The 18,506-nt window shown below is 34.5% G+C and overlaps 1 protein-coding gene across 2 annotated transcripts in view; it reads left to right on the forward strand.

Annotated features, from left to right (window-relative positions):
- EXOC6 (exocyst complex component 6) overlaps positions 1–18,506 on the forward strand; it is a 236,130-nt gene that overhangs the window by 159,116 nt on the left and 58,508 nt on the right. For both annotated transcript variants that reach the window (XM_019796276.2, XM_002916102.4), the window contains exon 19: positions 17,080–17,221. In XM_019796276.2, coding sequence (XP_019651835.2) covers positions 17,080–17,221 — 142 coding nt within the window. The remainder of the gene's footprint in view (positions 1–17,079; positions 17,222–18,506) is intronic.

Below are 18,506 nucleotides of genomic sequence, written 5' to 3' on the forward strand. Positions count from 1 at the left end.
CTGTTTTAAGGCCTTTAATAGTTATTAGTTTCATTTTAGTATGCTTTACTTTTTTTTCTTGTATTTATGCCTACATTTTTAGCTTGATATTATTTAGCTCTGAGTTCTGTACTTTTGCATTATGTAGCCATTAAAAACTTTAATTTTGAAAGATATTCACTTTATAAAGCATATTTATATGAATAATTATAACTTGAGTACAGTGCTTATAATGGCTAACAGATGCCAGTGAAGTCTGATTAGTACATGAAGTAAATATTATTTCATCCCTAAATTAATATTCTTGAAATCAACAGTTTTTACTCTTTCAGATGTGTAAGTAACCCTTCTTGTTTCTAGTATTTTTTTTCCTTACAATAGGAAATGCAGCTGTCTAGAAGAAATAAAAATTACCTGTTAACGGGGCACCTGGGTGGCTCAGTCGTTAAGCGTCTGCCTTCGGCTCAGGGCGTGATCCCAGAGTCCTGGGATCGAGCCCCACATCAGGCTCCTCTGCTGGGAGCCTGCTTCTTCCTCTCCCACTCTCCCTGCCTTTGTTCCCTCTCTCGCTGGCTGTCTCTCTCTCTCTCTCTCTCTGTAAAATAAAGAAAATCTTTAAAAACAAAAAAACAAAACAAAACAAAAAAACCATTTGAAAAAAAAATTACCTGTTAACTTGTCAAAGGATAACCACTGTTAACATTTTGACATGTATTTTCTTTCATACTTTCAAGTCATTTTCTTCTACGCAATTATGAGACTTAATTTAAGTCTAATTTATAAGTCCTGTTTTTTTAAAATAAGATTTTGTATTAGCTAGAAAATTTAAAACCGAAGGAATTTTAAAAAGCATTAAACATTCATTCACCACTTACGCATATGTAAATAGAAAAGGTTGTTGAGCAACTTGAACATACCTTGTTATTCTTCGTAAAGACTGCCAAATGGAACTCTGACATTTTACTGTGAATGTATTACCTAAAGACCCAGCACTGGTCTGCTTCTAGAAAAAATAATGAACATTTCCTTTCTTCATAAATGCTAATAATCGTGTGTTTGTCTCAGTAAGGATATTTTACTGAGTTGCAACCACTAGAGGATATGTATAAGTGGTAATGGCTCCTTAATTTCTTCATATATGTATTTGCAAAGAGGACCCAATTTACCCAGATTTTATAGTAACAAATGATTATCTTTTACAGCAGTAAATAGAAGATCATGCATTCATGATTCAATTTGCTCATATTTCTTCCTTTCTCAGAACTCTATTTTATTTTTAGCCATAATATAATTTTCTGTGCTTACATTTGCTATTACTCTAGAGTTGTTAAATAAACTAATCTTGTTTCTGTTTGAACTGTAAGCACCAACTTTTCTTCCAAGAAAAATATGTTTTCCTTTGCTTTCAAATATGCTTAACTTTTGGTTTTCTGCACTAATAGGAGTCTTGTGATGAATAATAAAAAAAATAGACATGATTTTTAGGAATAATGTTTATCTTTGGCATCTTTATTACAGAATAGATGTCTCTAAAAAGCTGTTTATTAACAGAATATCTATTGGGGCTCTTGGGTGGCTCAGTCGGTTAAGTGACTGACTTCGGCCCAGGTCATAATATTGGGGTCCTGGGATCAAGCCCTGTGGTGGCAACAGGGCTACCCATTCAGCAGGGAGTCCGCTTCCCCCTCTCCCTCCACCCCTCCCCCTGCTTATGCGCTCATGCTCGCTCTCTCAAATAAATAAATGAAATCTTCTAAAAAAAAATCAAAGAATATCTGTTAATAGTATCGTTTCTCCCCATATCTTTTACTTTAAGATTAGAGATGCCTTCCTACTGAGAGAAAATGGCTTTAAAATAGTGGTGGGAATTATTATGAGAGCCTATTGTGCACATTTCTTCTCAGCTGTGCATTCAGTGACATCACATCGGTAGCCATAGGTAGGAGTAGATAGACCATGGCAATCAGCGAATCTTACGAATAAAGGCTTTTTTCCCCAGAGAATTGTTGTTAAACATTTACTAGCATAGCACTATATTTGGTATAGATTTTAAAATCACATTACCAAAGAAAAATGATTTACTTTTGATTAACTCAAGAAATAAATCAGAGTATATGTTCAATAATAAAATTATAGTAGGAACTACTTTGAAAACAAGGAAATGGTTATTTGATCTTTAAATTCTGTATCTACTTCCCTTTCTAGTTCCCTTTTAAGGTGTTTCCCTTTTTAGGTGTTTACTTTGAAGGGTTTTTCCTTTGGCTTAATTTTTTGCTTCCAGCCAAAAGTGTTTTATTAATGACCTAATTTAGTATCCTGTGTAAATTCTTTATGCTTAGGGCCATAGTCTCCTTCCCTACTAAATGTATCTGGTGCCACTGAGTCTTTAATTTGCATTTTTAATTTTCATATATAGTTTTGAAACATGCTTTCTTTAAGTGAGAAACATATATCCAATAATAAATGAAGATACATGATTTGGTCAGAAACAGATAGCATCTAACTTTTTGTTCTGTGTTTTGGGAGATTTTTCCAGTTTTATCTTTCAGTCCTTTTGTAAAATATTTTGTTAATTTTTAATTTCTAATGAACCACTTCTGTTTTTTTTTTCTTTTTTAAAGATTTTATTATTTTATTTGACAGAGAGAGACACAGCCAGCAAGAAAGGGAGCACAAGCAGGGGGAGTGGGAGAGGAAGAAGCAGGCTCCCAGCAGAGCAGGGAGCCCAATGTGGGGCTCAATCCCAGGACCCTGGGATCACGCCCTGAGCCGAAGGCAGACGCTTAACGACTGAGCCACCCAGGCGCCCCGAACCACTTCTGTTTTTAAGTGTTCCTTTGTCATAGGGTACTGTTCTTTTAAAAAAAAAAAAAAAAAAATTATCTTTCAAATCTTCCTGAATATTAGAGGGTTTTTTTTTTTGATAGGTATTTCAGTTTCTTAAATTATCTATGTTACCCTCGAATAGGTTTTTTTGCTTCTTTATTTTGCTCATTCTCTTTTAACAAAGAAGTCCTGGAGAGCTGATACAAGTTTACTCCACTACTGTGTAAATACCCTATTTTTTGGTAAACTTTTCTCCTGAGTAGGAATCGACTGGGAATTTTTTAAAAATCGGGGGTCATTTTGCCTAGGATTCTTCACCTCAGATATGGAGCTAACCATGAGATTGTGGCCTCCTCTCTTCAGGGCCAACTTCATGTATGTGTGACCTATGCAGTTACATGGGTTTAGAAGGTTCCTGCATGTGATTTGGTGCTCAGCTCTTGTTTTCTTGGAATTCTAAATAGTTTTTGAACAAAGGGCCCCACATTTACCTTTTGCACTGAGCTTCATAAATTATGTAGCCTTCTGTGCCTCTCTTTCCATTATTACTACACCATGCCAGAATGAGCGGAGCTCTTTTTTCCTCTCTTCCTCCTTCCCTCCCTCTTTCTTTCCATCTATACCAGAAGCCTCAAATGTTCTTTCATTATGGAAATTGCCTGTGCTCTGTAGTTAAAGGATCATTGGCATAGTTGTTCAAGAAATCTTCAATGACCTTCCCTATTTTTCCATCCCATTTTTCTTTTCTTTTCTTTTTTTTAAGATTTTATTTATTTATTTGACAGAGAGAGAGAGAGAGAGAGAGAGACAGCCAGCAAGAGAGGGAACACAGCAGGGGGAATGGGAGAGGAAGAAGCAGGCTCCCAGCAGAGGAGCCTGATGTGGGGCTCGATCCCAGAATGCCGGGATCATGCCCTGAGCCAAAGGCAGACGCTTAACAACTGAGCCACCCAGGCGCCCCTCCATCCCATTTTTCATTTCTGTCCTTTTTCGCACCTGCCATCTCTGGACCTCTCATGTACAGCTGGCTCTCAGCTCCACTGTAGTCCCCTGTTAGCAGATAATGGGCAGTGTCTTTCTCTTCTGTTTCATGTGCTTTCTGTCTTCCAGAAATCATTTCCTGTGCTATTAAACATTTATTCCTTTTTTCAGTTCCCTGCTTTTTATTTCACTTGTATCTCAGGGTCAATGGGATGCAAAGACATTAACTTAGTCTACCATCTTGATTCTGAACAACCTGCTTCCTTCTCTTTGAAGTAAAATGATTGGATTAGGTCATCTCTAAGGGCCTTATATATAATATTATGTTTCTAAGCATCATTATTTCATACAGATGTAAAGTCCCAACCTAAACATAGATTTATTCGTTTTGGCACCTTATTTTCTCTTTTAGCCCTACCCTTTTATGTTCTTTATTCTTTCGTTCCAGCTTTTTTCTGAGTTAAGTATACGGGTTTACATGTCTTTTTTACTTGACTGAAAATTGTAAAGGAGAACTTTAATAGTCAACTGTACAATCAGAGGTTTTAATCACCCTCTCTTTCATGTGACACCAGAAAGAACTGTATGAAAAATGCAGATTGTAGTTTTAAAATCATGGCACAGGCAGCTTTGAATGCATTTTAGTGCTTATCTAGTGAAAGCATAACCATATATTGTTTATATATGTTTACAAATTGGTTTTCCTTATTTGGATATGAATTTTTAAAATATATAATGGTAATGAATCACATTGATCTGATTTATTGCCTGTAAGTCATAAAAATGATATGATGTGAACTATGATGAAAGCATACCAAGTCCTATGACTTACATGGTGTTCATGTTAAATGTGGTTGCCTGACTTTATTGACTTTTATTGGAAGTTAAATCTAGAAAGGACTTAGAGATTATCTGGAGTCTAGTCCAGTCTTCCAGAAGAGAGAATTGTCTGGCTAGCACAGTTTTCAGCCCACTGCTTACTAGGGTTAATTAGGATGATCAGGCAGGCTATTCCTCTATTCCTGCTTGCGGTTTGGTTTTTTTTTTTACTCATTGTGTGTTCGGTGAAGAGGACAGCCTCCCAAACAGAGGGACACCTTCAATGTAGCTATACCAGATGTTCAGCTGCCACTAATAAATAAATTTTGAATTTTATTGACCTAATATAATAAGGTTAAGTTCATGTTTCAGGTAAATAGTGCTTAAATATTATATAGTTTATTATCAGATTTTGAAAAGTAAATTAGATAGTTCTTAAAAATTAAACAGCATTTTCTGGCTATTTTAGTTAATTTTATTAATCTTTATTATTTTAAGGAATTAATATTTAATTAAATCCCGAATATTTTAAAGGAATAAGCTAGTACTATCTATTTAGTACAGAACTCAGAAGCGTATATATATTTAAATTGAGACCAGTGATTTGTTTTTTTGCTTTGGGTTGTTATTCACTTTTGGGGGAGAAAATAAATTTACATGATTAATTATAAGATAATTTAATGTGCCATCTTTCCTTGAGTATTTTCTTTTAAGCTATAGTGGCAGATTATGTGGAAGCTTACTGGCTTATCCTTTTAAGCATCTTCAGAATCATGCAGTTTTTTATTTGTAAAGAAACAGACATTTTATTTCCTTTGGTGTTAAAATCATTTGCAGGAAGAGATACTTGTTAACAATTCAGATTCCGGTGCTTGGCTCTATACCTAACTGAATTAAAATTTCCAGAGCTTAGAAATCTGCATTTTTTGATTAAAATTTGAAAACAGCTGCTCTATAGCAAAGAACCCTGTCAAAGAGTTGGTGTTTTCTAAATTTGCCGGTTCAGCAGACATTTAGTAACTGCAAAAGTTCTTGGTATTTTAATACTGACTACTTGATTAGGTAGGCAGAAATTTGGAGGAGGATTTATCTGATTGGTGTGGATGTAAAAATTCACATACAAATCCCAAAATAAAATGATGATCACATGTATGTAATAAATTAATGCCTTTAAATTATAGCAAACACACAGAGCCAGCTTGCTTGTTTTGTAGTATATTTGCTACTTTAAACACTGCTTCTTCTGCTATTGGAATACATTTTCCTTTTTTATTTGATTGCCCGGCTGACTTCCTTCTCAGACTAACAGCAGAGATTATGCAGCCTTGTCGGTAAGTAAATACAAGCCAAAGCTAGCATGTGAATTAGATAATAGTGAACTTCCTGCAGGCTTATTTTTCTCTGCTTAGTTACCTATAGTAAATCCTAATTATTTGGGCATTATTTTTCATATGATTGTAGTTTTGTGGAAACCTGCATTTGAAGGTAATGGTGCTTATTTTGGTGAAGCAGTCAGGAGGATTTCCTGGGTCTTGATTGTGAAAGTTAATATTACAGTGCATCTGTGGCGAGTTTAGTGCTTTGGGAAACCTCTCTGTGGTCACCTCATGCATGATAGGGTAAAATTTGCAGATATTTCCCTCATCTGTAAAATGAGGTCAATGTGGCCTATAGATTTTTGTGAAGATTAAATGAGACAGTATACATAAAATATTTATAAAAGTGTCTGGCATATAATAAGCACTTAAAAATATTAGTTATTATTATTACTTGCTTGTAAGACTATTTGTGCTTTTCCCGAATGCCTTTTCTCTACAGACCTTATCCCAAACTCCACTTGTAGAAATTTACCTCGGTGCATAATCCAGTATGATTGATGACCTAGTACAGATTTTTCTTTTTCACTCCAAACCCAGTATTGCTCTCCTGAAATGCCTTAGCTTTTACCTTTTTTCATGGCTTCATCATATTTTATGTTTTACTGTGTTTATTGCTCCATTCCACCTCCAGTTGTGAGCTCTTGATGGCCAGAATAGGAACTCATAAATATTTTCTGACTGTGCAGAAAAAGTTCTTACAGGGGCGCCTGGGTGGCACAGTGGTTAAGTATCTGCCTTCGGCTCAGGACGTGATCCCGGCGTTATGGGATCGAGCCCCACATCAGGCTCCTCCGCCATGAGCCTGCTTCTTCCTCTCCCACTCCCCCTGCTTGTGTTCCCTCTCTTCGCTGGCTGTCTCTATCTCTGTCGAATAAATAAATAAAATCTTAAAAAAAAAAAAAAAAGAAAAAGTTCTTACAAGTTCTTACCTTAAAAAAGTGTCATCTAGCATTTGAAATTTAAATGTTCCTAACCTTTCTGTTCCTATTCCTATTATTGAAATTCAGATCTTTGTTATTATAACTGTTTTCTAATTAGCCTCTTCCAGTAGTGTCTCCTTACTTCAGTTCATCATACGTACCAGTGCCAGATTATTCTTTCTAGGGCACAGTCTTATCATATTTCCCTGTTGAAAAGCTTCAGAGTCTCTTGTTCATCTAAAGTAAAAATTTGACAGGTTCATGAAAAGAAATTATCTCAGACTCTTTCCAGACACATTTCTGACCATTATTCACATGGGTGTTCAAGTGGAAAATTCATTGTGTCCTGGATCTGTCTTTTATTTTCTATCTTGGCTTCATTTATAACTGTAAAAATCCTGAATCTCTTCCAAAAGCATCTTTAATGCTACCTCTTCATGAAGCATTTGCTAATTCCACTTAACCATATGTGGATACTTTGTCCCACTTTTACAGTACTGTTTATATTTTGTCGTATACTATACCTGTTTGAAGACTTGCCTTCTTTCCGCTATTAGAATTTAATCCCTTTATGTCAGGAACTATTATCCACTCATTGTCTCTTCTGTAGCACCTAAACAATATTTTACACAGAGGAAATGCTTGATAAGTATTTTTTAAGTTAATATGAGAGAAATAGTAAAGAAATGACTTACAAAAGTCTTTTTCTTGTATGCATAGAGAGTATAAAAAATATACTGCAAAAATCAGAATTTTTAAATCAGGGGCGCCTGGGTAGCGCAGTCGTTAAGTGTCTGCATTCGGCTTAGGTCATGATCACAGCGTTCTGGGATTGAGCCCCACATCAGGCTCCCTGCTCAGCGGGAAGCCTGCTTCTTCCTCTCCCACTCCCCCTGCTTGTGTTCCCTCTCTCACTGGCTGTCTCTCTGTCACATAAATAAATAAAATCTTTAAAAAAAAAAGAATTTTTAAATCAAATTTATTTGTGAAATATAGAATACTTCCTAGTTTTGAAGATAAAGTTCGTGGTCTTATTCACAGGCAAAAATTTGGAAAATGTCTATATGAAAATTATTTAGTAAAGGTGGTGTTGGTACTGACTAGAAATATTTGTATGTTTACTATTTCCTTTCACATCTCCATGAATACTTCAGACTACAACTCTCTTCATGCCTGTAAATTGAGTAGTGATTTAAACACAATAAAAGACCTGATAGCACCAAAATAACCCTTGTGAATTCCCGGGCACTAAGGCCAAGTACTTTTTGTCCCATTGAAGAGACAGAGCCTCAGGCTTTCACTTCAACTTTTTCTTCATTTGCTGTAGTAATTGTTAAGTATTTAGTTAAGCTTGGTAACAGGTTTCCTGCAGATAAATCATATACATGTTCAAAATACAGAAGTCATGTTCAGAAGTGATACTAATCCTGCTATCCAAAAAAAAACCCTCAAATTGTTTCTTGTCCTGTATTTGAGAAGGCAAGGATAGATTTGGGGACCAGTTTTGTAGAAATTTGCATGAGAAATTTTAAAAGGTTTGGCACTTGGGTGTTCAGTGTTTTGAAAAAGTTACTTATATGAGATAGTTCTGTCTTTGGTGATCAATGACATTTTTGATATCCATTTCCATACTTTGTAAAAAGTTAATTCCAAGTACACAGAAATCAACAAGAACAAACCATTGTCAGTACATCAGGGCATTGGAGAGAATTGAAGAACTTTAAGAGACAATGTAAATGAAAAAGTTGAAAACAGTCAAAGCCCACTGTTAGAAAATATATATATTTTTTAAGATTTTATTTATTTATTTGACAGAGAGAGAGGCAGCGAGAGAGGGAACACAAGCAGGGGAAGTGGGAGAGGGAGAAGCAGGCTTCCCGCTGAGCAGGGAGCCTGATGTGGAGCTCAATCCCAGAACGCTGTGATCATGACCTGAGCTGAAGGCAGATGCTTAACGACTGAGCCACCCAGGTGCCCTGAATTTATATTTTTTCTTAAGTTTTTTTTTTTAATATGTATTTTATTAGTAAGCTCTACACCCAACAAGGGGTTTGAACTCATGATCCTGAGATCAAGAGATATGCACTCTACCGACTGAGCCAGCCAGACACCCCTAAGTTTTTTCTTAAGCTTTTCATTAATGTAATTGAACAGTTAAGTGATTTTCACTACTGTAAGTTAATTGCCAAAAAAAAAAAGAATCTTACTCTTTGTTGAAAATGAATGTAGTTGAATTTTATAACTTTAATCCTTCTAAGTATTTATTAAGTTGATGCTGACTAATCTTGGTGAGAGATTTAATTGCATTAAGTTATAAGTCTTATGTGTGTATGTAGCATAGAACACTTAAATATTTCCCACTGTCAAAGGTTGTGGAAAACAGTATTTTGATTCAGAGCATAATTGGAAGAAGTAGTAGTAATAGAAGGCTTTTAGTTTAGAAGGAAACAGCATGAGAGATTTAGTAGAAAGCTAGTGGATTAGGAGAGAACTCGAAGACCTGACCAATAAGTAACAGATCAGGGAGATAAAATGAAAATAATTAGAATGGATTATTATCAGCCCTTGGACTAAATGTGTGTATATGTATGTACATGCATACATATGCACACTTACAAATATCCTGTAACTTTACTCTTTTAACAGCTATCAGTGTTAATAGACTAGATTGCTGGTGCTGGCTTTATGAGAAAAGTGCCATTCTGAAAGGAAGATTCAGTATTACAAACAAATGAAAATGCAATATCTGGCAGTTTTACTACCAGGTGGCAGCAGAGAATTCATGTTTAGAAAGTTAACTGAGTTTTTGCAGATAGGAATGGTAAAGTTCTAGGAATCCAAATGGTGTCTTCCCTTTAACCTGTATTCCACAATGGAAAGAAAAATATAGAAGATAATTTCCCCCCAAAGTTAAATGGACAAAAGTTGAAATTGGGGAAGAAGGAAAAGGACTAAAATATGTGGATAAGAGATTGTTCCAGTTTGAATTATGTTTTATTGTGAGCAGATAAAGACAGCAAAAAAGGAAGTCAGGGTGAGGGTAGAGCTTATGGAGAGTTGGAACAGCCTTGGTGCATTTATATTTACAGTTATGTTTGCCGGTCAGAGATAACAAAATTCAGCAGGCCAAGGTGCTGATATATACTTATAAAAAAACTTCTGTAAGGTGCTATATATGAAAGCTAAGGAGATTGGACTTTGGACTTTGGAAAATCCCACCAAAGGAGCATGTTCAGACAAATATCACATATAGGGAATGAATTCAGAAGATAAGCAACATTTTAATCCCTTCCTTTTCTTTCATTCAGGAGACTTTTGGCATTGTAAGAAAGCTGTCATGTTCTTTTTGATCTTTTACTTATGAAAATCAGTGTGTTAAATGGTAGCAATGAGATTAAAAGCCTCTCTCAATTCTTTGGAAGCAAGAAAGGAGCAGTTGGCAAAGGCCTACTGTAGGTCTATAAGGACTTACTCTTCACTCTCAGAGTATTGTTGAATATCATTTGCAAGGTTGTCTCTAGAAAAAAAAAAGGTAATTAGATAACTTACCTTGATCACTCCCTCCCACTTTGTATAGGTTTCATCTTATTTTTAATATATGCTCCTTCCACTTGATACATTTCCCTTATTCTTTTAAAAATCCCATTCCTCAACTAGAAATGAATCTAGAAGTATCTACCCCAACCCCATTCCCACAGTCTAGGACAGCCCCATGAAATTACTTGTTCAGAAAGCCCTGGATGTTCTGTGAGTATACCCCAAAACTTTGAGAACTTTCAAATTTGAGAATACTACTATGCCATATAATTTCTTTCAGAAAATGTTATGAAATTTAACTGAAAAGTGTAGACCTTAACAAGAGTTATTTTATCCATGTCAACTAACAGAAGCCACGTTGAGTTAGGAGGTTGGGACTTTGCATTCAGTCTCCTGACTGATACCCGCCAATACCCATTTCACAGAGCATGTTATTCAGATCTGTGCCTCAGCAAATGAAGCCCTACTTGTACTGGACTCTGAGATTCTTAAAAAGTCGAAACCTAAATTTAAATCCTTGAATGACAAAGGCCTGCTCTGCATTATACTTGTATATATATGGCTGGATTTATGATATGCCAGCTACCTACCTACATATATTAATAAGAGTCAGTTGGCTCGAGTGACTTTGTCCATTTCACTGGTGATCATGTGGAAAGTACTTATATTGTCTGACGTATTAGTAATTCTGGCAACTTCTTTGTAAATGTTAAATTGTAGTGGGATCGCAAACTCTAGTACATTTTAATGATTAAATAGCCCTGATACTCTGATCTGGATGCTTATGTAAAGAAATGAGGCTATAACTCTGCTGTCACAGAGCTGTTGCTTTTACAACAGTTTCTGGGATGCTCCAGTGTTTTGCTCTTAATTCTGTGGCTTAGCCATAGTACTCAGTCACCAAGGGGGAAATTAGAGCTCATCTTTAATTTCCCCTGCTTTTCTTATAATTGCCAAGTGAGAAGATTTATATAGCCTTAATATTTTATTGCTTCCCTACTTAAACATATGCCTAACTGCCCAATTTGCTATTATCAAGTAGATTTAAGAGTCAGGAATAATCCCTGTTGGCTCCCACACAGCATAAACTAGCTTCCTCTTCTTGCCAGTCTGGGCATAAGTGCAGGCAGCTTTCACCATTTTATCTTGATTTCTGATACTATCAATTGCTTGGAAGCAGAGGCATTTCTTTAAAACCTTGACCTCTTCTAGACTTTTATTGCTCTGCTGTCTTTCCTTTTTTTCCCCACCTATTAAAGGTAGGATAAGTTGGAAGATAGCATGGAACTGCCATGACATCAACAGTGATATCTGCAGAAAGCTGAAAGTCTGGATATTACATGTCATCTAAGGCCATGTTCAAAAGTTTTTTAAAAAAATAATAAAAAGGTAGCCAAAATTTGATCAGCCCAGTGGTTGGGATAAGGAAGTTTTGAGTGAAAGAGAAGTTGCCGTGTATCACAGCTGTCCTAACGTTTTCCCAGTTTGGGGAAATTTTTTCCCCAACTTTAAGATAATTGTGTTCCATTTAATCTTTGTATGTGTGTGTGTGTCCCCAAGAGCATGCATTTATGTTACTGTCTCATATCCTCCTGATTGGGAATTGTTAGGAGGAGAAAAGCCTGAAAGGGAGAATGGGAATTCATACTGCATTACGGGGACTATGGTTAACGGACGTGATAACCACCTCTTTTGGGGCTAAAGCTACTTTAGGTGGGGACAGAAAGAGTATGCAAGGAATATAGAAGTGTAAAAGAGGTATTTTGGAGAATGTTAGAGGTGTTTAGAGTTGAGTATATTTTGGTAGACCTGTGAATGTTTCTGGCATGATCTCAAAAGTCTGTCTTCAAGATAGGGTTAAAGTTATTATTAAAACTCCCTGAAGGAATTCATCTTGATATTTAAACCTTTATAACTCATCCATTCTGTATTATTGGGAATCTGAGACATTTCAGTGTTATATATGTCAGTGCTGCAGCGTTCAGCCAGAAGCCAATTTTACTATATAGAAGAATCTTTGTGCCTTTGTGAAGTCATCTTGGGAAAATTTTCGTGTTTTATATTAATGCTTTAGATAGTTTTTTCCTGATTTCTTTAATAACATTCTGTACATAAGAGCAAGATGTAGTTTTATGTAATAAAACTTTAGATTAGTGGTTTTTATATAAAACAGAAGGAAGAATAATAAATTTCTTAAGTTAAAATATCTACTTTTCAACTAGGCATCTTTTTTCATATTTCAGTTTGGAATTTATTTCTAATTCTAGTGTTTACTTCGCATTTGTTGAAAGACCTCACTCTTTCAGTCTGTTTGTCTTAAAAAGGCTGTGTACATTGTGGGCCTTTAGGAGACTGACCAATTCATCAATGCTTCCCTTTTTCTTTTCCCTTTCCTCTGAAAAGACTATTTCACAGTCCCAAGTGAAATTTATGCAGCAAACTGAGAGGCAGTGAGTTTGAATAATATGGCAATATTTTATTTAAGTAACTTAAAAAATTAATAACTTAAATAATTGCAAAATACCGTACAGAATCAGAATTAATTAATAAGTTTTCTTGCCAGTGTTAGATTTAATATTCAAATTGACCATGATTTTATTTCAATTTTCCAGATTCTTCTGACAAGTTACATAACCTTTTAAAACAAAATCTGTTATCAATTTAAAGAATAATAAATGCGATGCACAATATTTCTGAGTCTATATATTTCTTTTTACTTAAATAAAAAAGTAGTTTATTGTGCAAAGTTGACCTTTTGTGGGAATATAAATAAAGTAAAATGGATTCTCCTGGGATCATTAAGGAAGGGAGACCAATACAGAAAGAATGGTTGTGATTTCAAGAGCACATTTTTATGTTAAATGTAGTTGAGAGAGAATGAAAGCAGATTGAAAAATGCTTTCAAATAATTACTGTTGAAATCAGACCTTTCTTTTTATATTAGATCTTTGAAATAAGAGAATGGTGAGACAGAAATGAAAACTTCAAATGAAAATTTAAATGTGTCAAATTAGTTTTTAAGTATTCTACATTTCTCCTATTATTATATTAGAGTAGATCTATCAAAACATTACTTTGAAACCAAAACAGTTTTGAGCCATAATCTAATAAAATCTGCTGTATTTTTGTTACCATGTCATTTTGTGGTGTTTCAAAGGAAATGGAATATCTTTAGTCTAATCTATAATAGTAAATTATTTTAGAAATTTGGCTTGACATACAAACAGATGTGTTTTCTTGATTCCTTTTAAACTAAGGGTTGGTGGTTTGTGGTTTATTGTTCCTGTGATTGGCATTAAAAGCCTTATTTCACAGCTTGCAGTGAGGGACTATTGGGTAAAGAGTGGCTGTGTTCCACAAACTAAATTCAAAAAGTGTCAATCAAGGTCTCACATAGGTTGCTTAGAGAATGAGTTTTCTTACTGATTTCACCAAATGTCGCCTCATGCTGTCTTTGATTGGCACAGCCTGGCAGGGAGGATGGATGAATCTGTCACCGACTGGTTAATTGTGTTGCTGGTCTCAGTCTGACATCAGGTCTTTGACTCTTAAGTGGCTCAATACAAAACAAATTAGCAGATTGTAGTCATATTTCTCATTCTATATGCTTTGACTTTGTTGAATGCAGTCCATAAATCATATTGACTGACACACAAGTAAATGATGAAAGCTGCTTTTGAGACATGGATCTAGAAAGCAGCACTGTGAAGGTGCCATGGAAGGATGCATATGGTTGACCCTTTGGGAATTTCCTAGGAGCCAAATGTCTCCTTACTACAATTGTTCTTAGAAGAAAAGCTTTTGGGTAATGCAAAAAGGATCTACTATGTCAGCAGATTCTCTTTTACAAGTTCCTTTGAAATCTAAGAAGTTTGTCTAAGGGTTTTCTCTCTTTGCAAGTTGTTTTTTAGCAAAATGTTAGAGGAGGGTAAAAAAGTAGTTACCTTTAAAAGTTTGGCAGGTGTTTTTACTTATTTATTGAACTTTGTGTTAAAGAGAAAGAAAATATTAATAATAGTTGCAATTAATTTTTCAGATGAGGGCTGCAGAAATTTCTAGGTGTTTGAAATTTATTAATTATTTTGGTTTTGTTTGTTAAAAAACAAAATTTCTAATGAAAAAGTCTAGTTTTAAAGATAATTGCAAACATACTTAGATTAATTGTGTTCTAGAAAATGATAATATTATTAAGATTGTCCACAGTATTAGTAATAGTAATGTTCAGAAAGGGGTCTTTTGGTTATACCAAAGTGTACCAAGGGCCATAAGCATCAGAAATGAATTGCCCGAGGTATTTTTTGGGTGTGCAAATATTTGGAATGTTAAACATTTTCTAAATATAAGTAATAGATGGACTTAAGGATATTTGTGCACATTTTATAGTTAGGAAGTAAACATGTTAAAAACTATATTATCTTATAGAATATAACTTTTTAAATATTTAAAGAATCCAAACCTTTGATACTAACTTTAATTTTGGGCTATAGAAAGAATTTATTTCATTTGAAGATTTATAAAATATTTTATAAATATTTTAATCTTATATCTTTGAGAACAATAAGTCTGTACTTAATATGCATAATCAGAAGAAATTTGGTATTAGAGTTTTATTATTACATATGTTGTTTAAACAAAAAGCTAAATTCACGTGTGTGTGTGTGTTCATTACCTATTTCTACCAAGTTTATGGAATAGCCTGTATTTCTGTACTCTTACCATCATTTTGACTCCAGTACTACTGTTATGTAGTCATTTGTAACATCTGAACCCATGTTGAATTTTAAAGGTCACCTTAGAATTATACCACTTACATTGTGCAGTGTGTTTACTTACAAAATGAATATACAAGTAATTTTAGGGGGCAATTTATTAATCTGTTTTGCAGTTAGTATATTATAGGGGCAATGTAAGTAGGACATGGAGCTGACTGGATGGAGAAGTACATGAAACTAAAATGCAATAGTTGTTCCATTAGGTCAAAAATCACATTTCCATTAAGTATTCTCAAGCCTATTACATTGTAATTAAATTACATGCCATTGATTTCTCCTTTTTCTACATTTTTGTCCCCCTCCCATTCATATTGATATTATGGTGCTTGGGGAATGGAGCTGCATGTCTCCCAGACTAATTCCTCTTGGGTTTGAGAGATCTTGAAGCATGCTGGGTTTTGCATTGTTTGTTACATTCTTTTTTGGCAGTTCATCAGTATCTGTCAAATATATTGTTTGCACTGGCTTTTATCTCTAAAGTTTTTGATTAAGAAATTGAGATTCTATTTCAGATACAGTTTTTCCCTGCATAGTGTCTAAATACTAAAGACTTATTCATAAAAGCTGCTTAGTTTCTAGTCTGGTTTTAAGTGTGTAGTTTAATGAACAAACGTTCTAATCATCTTAAAAATATATTTATGTTCTTTTCTAACAGATCAACTCTGTAAACATTTCTGTACCAATTTAGTGAAACATTTATGTTTAGGAGTTTTTTTTTCATGATTTTTTAGCTTTATTGGCCTTTGTGAAAGTAGTAAAAAACATAATTATCTGATAGCAATGAGTAAATATTTATTAATGCAAATGAGGCAAAACATGACACATTTTCCAAGTCATTATTTCTGACCATTCTCATAGATCTTTGAATCTATCACAGGAGTCAATCCATCACCAAATCACATGATCGTGGTTGAAGAGAGCAATACTAGGAGCAGTATTACACTGGAAAACTATACATGAAAGAGTCTTTATAATATTTTAAACTTTTAATTGGGATACAAAATCTGTTTAAAGAAACAATTTATACTAAAAGTGACACTGTAATGGGATTCAGCTTTGTAATCTAGAGGTTAAACATTAAAACTTACTGATTTTTATCATTTTTAATAAAATATAGCCTTAAGGCTATCAGTGAAAATTTATGTAGTTTTTAGGAGCTTATTATAGTAGAAAATATTTTACAATAATGTATGTAGTGAAAGAACACCACAAGTATTTGTAATTTATTTAACCCCATATTTCTAAATTTAAAAACTAAATATAGATCTGTAGATGATTTTGAAATCATATTGGTAGGCAAGCCCCCCAGCTACCTGAAGCTATGTTACAAACTGATGTTCTGATTAGAAGGACTTATGACTCAAAGTATATTTTTAATTTTAGGTACAGTTTAAGTAAACATAAATTATAGTGTTTATTAACTTCCTTTATTCTGGCTTGGCTAATTATATAAAGCAGAACTTAAAGAGCATTACATGAATAAAATGTTCTGTCAGTATAATTATTTTATGTCATAAATGCCATTTTTTAATGTGCATTTTTAAAAATACTTGAGACATTTCAAGAGATCTAACATAATAAATCATTGGTTTTTTACTTGTCTTTTAATTATCCTGGGTTCATTTAGAATGTTAATGACATTTATGTCCTGAGAAGACAAGTAAACAAGAATATTAATTTTAATTCTTATGCTAAAAGGCATAGCTGCTTAGAATACAGAAATAGAAAGGCCAATAATCACTGCTGTACCCCAAAATGGCAACAACAAGAATGTCAGGTATATAATTTTTCTGATAACTTATGGTGTATTTCTGTGTTTGCTTATTTGTTTATTTATATTTTGGTTTTAATATTTGTTTTAAACAGGGGAAAGTTGCCCAGACTGCTTGCATGTCAGCCTGCCAGCACCTGTCAACATCCTTAATGCAGATGCTATTGGACAGTGAGTTAAAACAGATAAGCATGGGAGCCGTTCAGCAATTTAACTTAGATGTCATACAGTGTGAATGTAAGTACCTTATTGGTTAAATCTCATGCATTTCTAGGAATCTGTATTTAAGTTATATGAAAAAAATGGTATATAAAAGAGTGGTTCAGGAAGAGAGGGAAAAGGCCTGAATCGGAAATTTTCAGCAGCCTTTGAAGCAACCTCTTTCCATGAAGATAAAAATGTCTCAGCTTCAATTTAGGGGGGCCCTAGAGCTCTAGAAGCACTGAAGTGGCAATACAGACTGGGATAATTGAAAAGATGATTCATTTTTCTTCTTATTCCTTTTTCTGGTCATTCTTGCCAGGACACTCCTAACATTGGTCATCAGTGAATGAAATCATTCTAAGTTTGTCATTCTTTCTGGATAGGTAGCTTTTTAGGTATTTGCCGCAGGGATAATCTTAAGGCCCTGCATTCCAAATGAAGCTTCTTTTATATTCTGAATTTTTGGTTCTCATTCCCCCCAAATTTCTTTGTTTTTTTTAAATATTTTATTTATTTATTCGACAGAGATAGAGACAGCCAGCGAGAGAGGGAACACAAGCAGGGGAGTGGGAAAGGAAGAAGCAGGCTCATAGCGGAGGAGCCCGATGTGGGGCTTGATGCCATAACGCCAGGATCACGCCCTGAGCTGAAGGCAGACGCTTAGCCGCTGTGCCACCCAGGCGTCCCCCCCCCAAATTTCTTAAGTCTTTACCTTTGCTATTGTTTTTCACTGTTTTCTTTAGGGTAAGATGTGAGCAAATTCTGTAATCTCATGTTGACATTAGCCAGTCTGCTTCAAAACTGGATACGCTGTTTATTAGCTTTGTAATATATACTTCTGGATGTGGGTTTTATCACCCTTAAATTATAACTCTTTAAATAAAGAACGTAAGTATACGGAGCAGTTTTCAAACATTGCTTTCAAGTGAATGGTATTCCGATTAAATGATGAAAATCCCTGGTTGACAATTCAGTCAGGCGCCACTGTTGATAAATTGAAAATCAGTGGGGCACAAGAAGGATTATAAAATGTCTTTCTGAGGCAAATTTTGCAATAATATATTCTGTATGAAAGACATTGAAAATGTCAGCAGCTTGCAACTGAAGCAAGACTGATTTTTTTCAACGAATATCAACTATTTGTCTGCCCACTGTGTATAAGGCATTCTGCTAGGAAAAACAATTAATATTAAAGAGAATAATTATGTAAGCTGCTTGGTCAAGATCAGTTGTTTACTGCACAAAAAAAATAAATCTGAAGTTTTTTAAAATTTACCTATTTCCTTAAAAAAAAAAAAAAAAAGAAATGCTTATTTAC

The sequence above is a fragment of the Ailuropoda melanoleuca genome, chromosome 6, assembly GCF_002007445.2.
Source record: "Ailuropoda melanoleuca isolate Jingjing chromosome 6, ASM200744v2, whole genome shotgun sequence".
NCBI classification, from domain to species: domain Eukaryota; kingdom Metazoa; phylum Chordata; class Mammalia; order Carnivora; family Ursidae; genus Ailuropoda; species Ailuropoda melanoleuca.